We start from the raw sequence: 6,807 nt of genomic DNA, 5'->3' as shown, positions 1-6,807 counted from the left end.
TAAAAAGAAAACAGCAAAAAGATAAATGCTCCTGAGCAGGCAGTGAAAGTATTAATGGTTAATTCACTCTCGTTGTGGAGTAGGAGGAAAATCACAATTGCAAAGGGAAAGAGAAGTTTACCTTGCAAAGCAAATTCATCATTCACTCTGCCAGATTGTTGTTGTTGTTATTTGCTCTTTGATAAGGAGAAAGGATGCAAATAGCCCTTGACTGCAGGCAGAACCCTCTCCCTGCAGCCCCTCTGCCTGCGTCCCCACACACACACACTCACACACACACACACACAGAGGATGCTAAACACAGCCCTTGAAATCCAGGAGGATAATTGATTCTCTGACGTGTAGAAGCCCACAGGATTCCTGAGGGAGTACAGGTATAAAAAGAGGAGATGCAGCTCTCTGGCAGCCAGAGGACAGCTGGGGGTAGATCTGAGAGTGTCCTCCCTGCTCCGCACACGTCCCGGGGCTGCCCCAGCACTGCCGAGGGTGGGACGCAGCGGGGCTCCCAGAAGCAGCTCCAGAGAAGTTGCACTGACAACAAGGAAACACCTGGACAGGAGCTGACCTAAGAAGCGCTTGTTTTCCAAGGCAAGGGTAAGTGTGAGTGTCTGTGTGTGCACTTAATGAGATAATGTCTATTTGGAAGTTGGAGACAATGACAGTCCCCGGGAATGCAATCAAAGCTGGCAGCAGTAATCAGCTTTGCCAGGCACAATCTCCTCTGTAACAGACAACATTTGTTTGGTACCGAGTTGCAGAATGAAACAATAATTGAGCTCTAGGATAAATGTAATTCAATAGGATGATAACACATAAGCCTTGTGCAAACCTGTTGGGTGTTCATTAGCTGTAGCAGAGTTTTCCTGTCTCGCTGTACTCCTGTGAGCTCCTTTTACCCTGGGAAACAAATGCCGTTTTCCTCATCCACCAATAAACCTGTGTTTGAGCCAAGCCAAAGTGCCAGGAGAAAGGCAACAGTGTGCTCCAGGAACAGCTACACCGAGGTGCAGGAAGAGACTTCAAAAGATTTCTGCTGCTCTGAGGTAGTATTTCACTGCATAAATGCCTGAACTTCATCACATGGGGTAAAAAGCTTCGTTTCATCTCCACAGTGGTATCTTTAGGACTGATGAGGTTAAGGTTTCAGAAACAATAGGATACCCCATCTCTCCAACACCACGTTCACAGAGCTGCTGTTAGTGTTGTTCAGGAGGGAATGAGGCTCTTATACTTTATCTGCTGGAATAGTGCTGAAAGCTCTTCATCGTAAGGGGAATTTATTTGTGAATCATTTCTTCACATGCTGCCAGAAAGGAAAGTGTCCCTCACCTTAGCAGAATTCCAAAGGCAACAAGGTTTTGTAAAGCTGTCAAGCTGCCTGTATGCAGGATGACACTTCAATTCCCCAGCTTCTCCTCTGAAGCAGCAGACACTTCTGGGAAGGAACTTTCATTTCAGACTCTTTCCCGAGGGGAAAAAGGGAGACAGAGATACCCAAACGGCTGGGACAAGAAGCAGACTCTAGGTAAGGAGAAGACAAAGTGAGGCAGGGGAAGAAAGGCAAAGCCAAACCAAAAGAAGATTTGGCAAAGGAACTAATAGTAGAGAAAGGAACAGAAAATTGTCTCAGAGGGACAAAAAGTGATTGTGGAGAAACACCCATCATCAGAGAAATCAGATCCAGAAAGCGACAATCTGGGCTGTATCCCAGGAAGAAAAAACGAAGCAGGCAACATTGGGCTAGGTTTTCATTTACATTGATACCCAACTTCTCAGCTCCCTTTGCAGCTTTCCTGGTACTGATTACATCTCTTGGTTGGTACTTTCTATAGATGTTGGTGCCACAGTCTCCTTGTACCCCCTGACAGATGCTTCAGATAATTTCCTCCTCTAGAAAAATCTATTTGGGATTTGTCTTGGAGATATTTAGGGGAGAGACACAGAAGGGGCAGGATTTTTCATGTCCAAATGAAAAAGGGGGGAAAAAAAGGCTAGCAGGAAATTTGCTGTAAACCCAGCAGCTGTGTAAGTCTCTTACAGTCACTCTTTTTGCTGCTTCTGAGCGTTTCTGAGCTCTCTGACAGGCTGGAGCCATTCCTTAAGAGACCAGGTATTAGTGATAAGGGATGCACAGCTATGTTGAAGCCAGGAGCCAATGGGGGATCAGATGGGGAGCTGCTGGTCCCCTGCCTGGAGCACAAGCAGCTGGGAACAGGGACTGGGCTGAGAATGAGTCTGGGATAAGAACCCCCTTTTCTCAGTGCCCACCTTTCCCACGCCTGTCCATCCACTTCTGGCACTGCCACTAATAACTTCCATACCAAGATTAGACTTGCAAGATCCTTACCCTTCCTCTCACTATGTTGCTCTACAATCAGGAGAGTGGGCAGCTACATCTGAGCAGGAAACCAGAGCTCACTGCTGGTGTTTTCCATCAGAAAGGGCCCCCTCCTGCCACCACCATCAGTAACCCCCCTGCTCTTGGGAAGTGGCTTGGCAGTCACAGAGACCAAACCCTTTCCATCTGGAAGCTGCTCTTTTTGCAAGAAAGCATTGTTATACATTTGGAAAGGTTTGGGTTTTTCCCCTCCTCTTATGGAGATTAACTATTTCTGTGCTTTCCTTGTGTAAAATAAGACAGGGAACAAGGAAACTTGACATTCTAAACATTTCTACCAAGAGTCTTAAAGATTCTTCTATTTTTTTTGAGCAAAAGATTAATGGCTTTCAATCAAAACTGACTGAAACACCTTCCTGCTGTCCCTGGCTTGCAGTGACAAAGCTCCCAAGTGTGTGCCCTCACACTGGCACCAGCCTGGCCTGTGTGGTTGCAGCTCACCCTCTGCCACAGCCCAGCTCAGAGCTGTGTGGGTGCCTCAGTGAGTGCCAGGGAGGCTTCTCTCAACACAAAAGCAGTTCAGCCCTCCCATATTTTGGCCCAGGCCTACTTCTGCCCAAGCACAAGGACTGAAGGAACAGCCTGGGTAGTGGTCCCTGGGGCTTATCACTACCTGAGAGCTCTACTTCAACCACAGCAGCAAGGCAGGTCAATAGCCCTGCTGAGCAGCCCTGTCTCCTGACCCAAGGGAGACAGCAGCTCCCTGAGTGGTCACACACAGCCACTGCCTCCAGGACCTGATCTAGGCAAACCTGCTTGAGCAAGGGGGTTGGATTAGATGATCTGTAAAGGTCCCTCCCAACCCCTACCATTCTGTGACTCTATGATGAGTCTATGAATTGCACTCCCTGGGGAAGACTTTGCCACATCAAGGTATCTCTGCATTGAGAAACACCACAAAGAGGCACCTTACTGTCCCTTTGTGCTGATAATTGAGCAAGGGGAGTGAGAACACGAAGGTGTCACTGGGCTCCCCTCCTGGCCTGGAGCATTTCACTGCTGCTGACTCACACTGCTCTGCATTTCAGGTGACTCCAAAGGGTGGAAGATGCTGGATAAGGCCACTCTGCTCCTGTTCCTGCATTTAGTCTCATGCTCCATCTCCTCTCCTCTCTACCCAGCTCTCAGGTAAGCTGCTGAGTGCTTTATCCATGCTGTCACTGCCCCATTGTGCAAAATGTGCACATGCCAGATGAAGGCTGCCAGCACTGCTGAAAGCCACATGATCTGGATGTGCATTGGTAAGCCCATTTCTTTACCCTGGCTCATTTTTGGGGCACATTGCTAGCCTAGGGGCAGCTTCCAAAGAAGGCAGGCACTTGATGGAACCCTTCAGCCCAAACAGTTGCTTTGAGAATTGAATGCTGAGTTCTATAAAGGGAAATCTGTCAATCTCCAGAGCAGGCACACCACCTCCAGCTCCATCACTGATTAAAATCTGTGCCTGCAGGCCACCTGCATTGAAGTCAGAACTGCAGATATTCTACTACATGAACTCCACAGCTGCCTATTAGTATTTCCTGGATTTCCTGGTAGACTCTTAGAAGTTGTAACATTACTTCCTACCACTACAAAGGGATGGAAGCACAAAGTTGGGTTTTAAAAGGTGGATTTGCAATGTCATATAGAAAATGCTTTGGCCTGTGCCAAAGCCATGGAATAACAAGACCAGAATCACTGGAGCTTTGCTGGAGGATGCTGGGAGCTCAGTGAAGGGGAAGGGTGTGTGAGGCAGCCCTATCAACCATCTTTCCGCTGCTGGAAAAGCTTTGGGGTGGTTTCTAGCTATGTTGCTGATGGGATGGAGAAGGCAAAAGGCTGAAGAAAAAGCAGTAGTGGCCAAGAAGCCTGATCCCCACCTGGCAACTGAGTGTGTCTCACAGTGTGCCGTGCCTTTGTCTTGCAGGTACACTCCAGGGCCAGCTGCTGGCAAGGCCATGAACTTCCAGCTACAGCAGAGCAGCTCACTGCAGAGCCATAACCTCTCAGCAGAGGAACAGGAGGAGGGTTTGTTAACAGACCCCACCGAGAAGAGGTTTGTATCTCACCTCTCAGCCCCGCTGTAGCAAGGGTATGCTGGTTATGATCTTCCCTCAGCCAGGAGCAGACCAGTAGGTCACTTAGTCCCACCAGCATCAGAGAGTCCAGGCTCCAGGAGGAGAACTCTGCTGAGCCCTGCAACCAGAGCAGAAGGCTGGGACCATGCCAGCTCTCAGCCATGTCCAGAGCCAGGTCCTGCTGTCCCCCAGCAGCAGGGGTGTACTGACAGGGGCAGGGCCTCAGGCCCAGGGCTCCTGCAGGGAGCATAACTCTGCACTGAGCTCTGGGAGTCCGTCTGCATAGTTGTTAGAGCCTCTGCTTTCCACCCCTGCCAGGAGACGGAGGATGGTTGTTTCTGTCTGAAGCAGAGGACTCATCCTTACAAGAGTGGAACCAGCCAAGTGGTTCCACCTTGTTCCCCCTTACTTGGGGTTTTCAGGAGCCTGGATCCAAACAGAGGCTGGAGGCTGTTGTCAGCCCTTCCCAGACACAGCCCTCCAGGAGGTGATGGTGCTGCTGCAGAGCACAGGAATGTCTCAGCCCCAGCTCTGCCCTCTCCCAGCTGTGCTTCTCCTCCTTTCCACTGGTTGTCTGTCCTCACCTTTGGTTCCCTCCTTGTTTCACTGTGGATACTGACTAACAGCCATTTTATTTTGCCTGCCCTCTCCATGTCAGGACTGAGCTCCCTCGACTCCTTTTACCCTCCAACCCTAACACACCCCACTACCAAAAGGCATTTGCTGTGGTTACCTGCCCCTGCTACCAGCAGTGTTCCACCTGGTGTGTTCTGTCACCTGAAATGCCATTTCTCAGCGAGCTCAGAGCCTGCCCTCTGCTTGTCCCTCCCCAGGATGCAGCGCCACGCTGACGCCATATTCACCAACAGCTACCGGAAGTTCCTGGGGCAGATTTCTGCCCGAAAATTCCTCCAGACCATCATTGGCAAGAGGCTTGGGTGAGCCACGGCCTTCTACTGGCCTAGGGCTAATGTTTTGCTTTATTACACTGGGCAGTTTCTTTCCTGCATGTAGCAGAAATCATCACCTTCTGCTGCAACAGAAGCACTGCCTCCTGCTCTTCCACATCCCAAAGAGCATCCTGCATCCCCAAGTCTCAGATCCCTCTAATCACAGCTATCATTAAGCAGCCTAATTAATCCTTTCCTCCTGTATATGTCACATCATCTGAGAGATGATCTATAATATCAACAAGCAATAAGATTTGCAAATAATAGTTGGAGTGATCATTCTCTGGCAGGAAACAGTTATTCCTGGCTTGGTTTGAACACAGAGAACAGCCTCTCCACTGCCACCATCAAGCTTTGGCTTGGTAGATCAGTGTCTGCAGTAAATAAGATCAACTAGTCAGATGTGACCCAGCTCCAATCCCTTCTCTAACACAGAAGCGAATACAGCTGGCCAATTCCTTCCTGAAATGAAACAGAATGGCCCTAGGCTCAGACCCAGCAAGTTTCTTTGTTGTGCTGCTTAGCCTGAGCCAAACTTCAACCAGGGTACTAAAAAGCATCTCTGAACCAAAGATGTTCCTCATGTGCATGTAACAGAAGCAGGGAGAGCAGCCCAGGGCAGGGGCTGCGGGAGCCCCCGACGCGGCGGCAGTCCGACGGCATCCTGATGGACAGCCACTACCAGCTGCTGATGCTCCTCAGGGACTTCCTGGGAACCACTCTGCACAACCACAGGTAGGTGGGAATCATGTGCTCACCACAGGAACCACACAAGGTCCTCACTGCTCTCTGCCTTCCTGATGCAAGGCTACTGGTTTTATCATCTTTCAGGTACACTCAGGGGAAGAATAAAGCTCCTACGTGACCCCAAACCCCAGCCTTCCCTTACGGGGGCAAGCAGGGTGCAGATATGGGACAGCCTGTCCTGAGCCAGCCCACACCAGGCACAGTAGCATAACTGTGCTGTCTCTTCAAACCCATCATTCAGTAAAATAGCAGTGGAAGAGTCTCTCAATCCCAGTTATGCCATTACTGTCCTGTTTTCTTTCACAGGCCTCAGGATATCAGCAGCAGTCGGTTAAAAACCTTTCCCAGTGCCCTGACTAAGCTCATGTAAATACTTCTCCCTTTTACACCTCCCCATGCTCTGGTGAGTACTATTCCCTGTTCAGTTCTGCACGTAACACCCTGCTTCTGCACTGCTCAAACACTTTGAAGGCTCTCCAGCAAAGACAGCTCCCACTGCTGTCCATGAAAAAGGGTCCTTGCTGCATCTGAAGGGGCAAAAACTCTGAATCACTTCTGTCAAGTACCTAAAGTCCTGTTAGTTGGAACAGACAGATCACAAGTGCTGCATGTGGGTATCAGGAACAGGCTTGTAGCAATGAAAAGCAGCCTTGTA

The 6,807-nt window shown here is 49.6% G+C and overlaps 1 protein-coding gene across 1 annotated transcript; it reads left to right on the top strand.

Moving 5' to 3' along the window:
• Positions 1 to 3,440: 3,440 nt before the first annotated feature.
• GHRH (growth hormone releasing hormone) lies at positions 3,441 to 6,522 on the top strand. The gene is made up of 5 exons (XM_010199900.2): positions 3,441 to 3,526; positions 4,305 to 4,433; positions 5,289 to 5,393; positions 6,003 to 6,140; positions 6,459 to 6,522. The coding sequence occupies exons 1-5, from the start codon at positions 3,447 to 3,449 to the stop codon at positions 6,520 to 6,522; spliced, it is 516 nt and encodes a 171-aa protein (XP_010198202.1). The 5' UTR covers positions 3,441 to 3,446.
• The last annotated feature ends 285 nt before the right edge of the window (positions 6,523 to 6,807 follow it).

The sequence above is a fragment of the Colius striatus genome, chromosome 16 (assembly GCF_028858725.1).
Source record: "Colius striatus isolate bColStr4 chromosome 16, bColStr4.1.hap1, whole genome shotgun sequence".
Classification (NCBI taxonomy): Eukaryota; Metazoa; Chordata; class Aves; order Coliiformes; family Coliidae; genus Colius; species Colius striatus.
The sequence above is the reverse complement of the archived record's forward strand: the minus strand, read 5'-3'. Positions and strand labels throughout refer to the sequence as shown.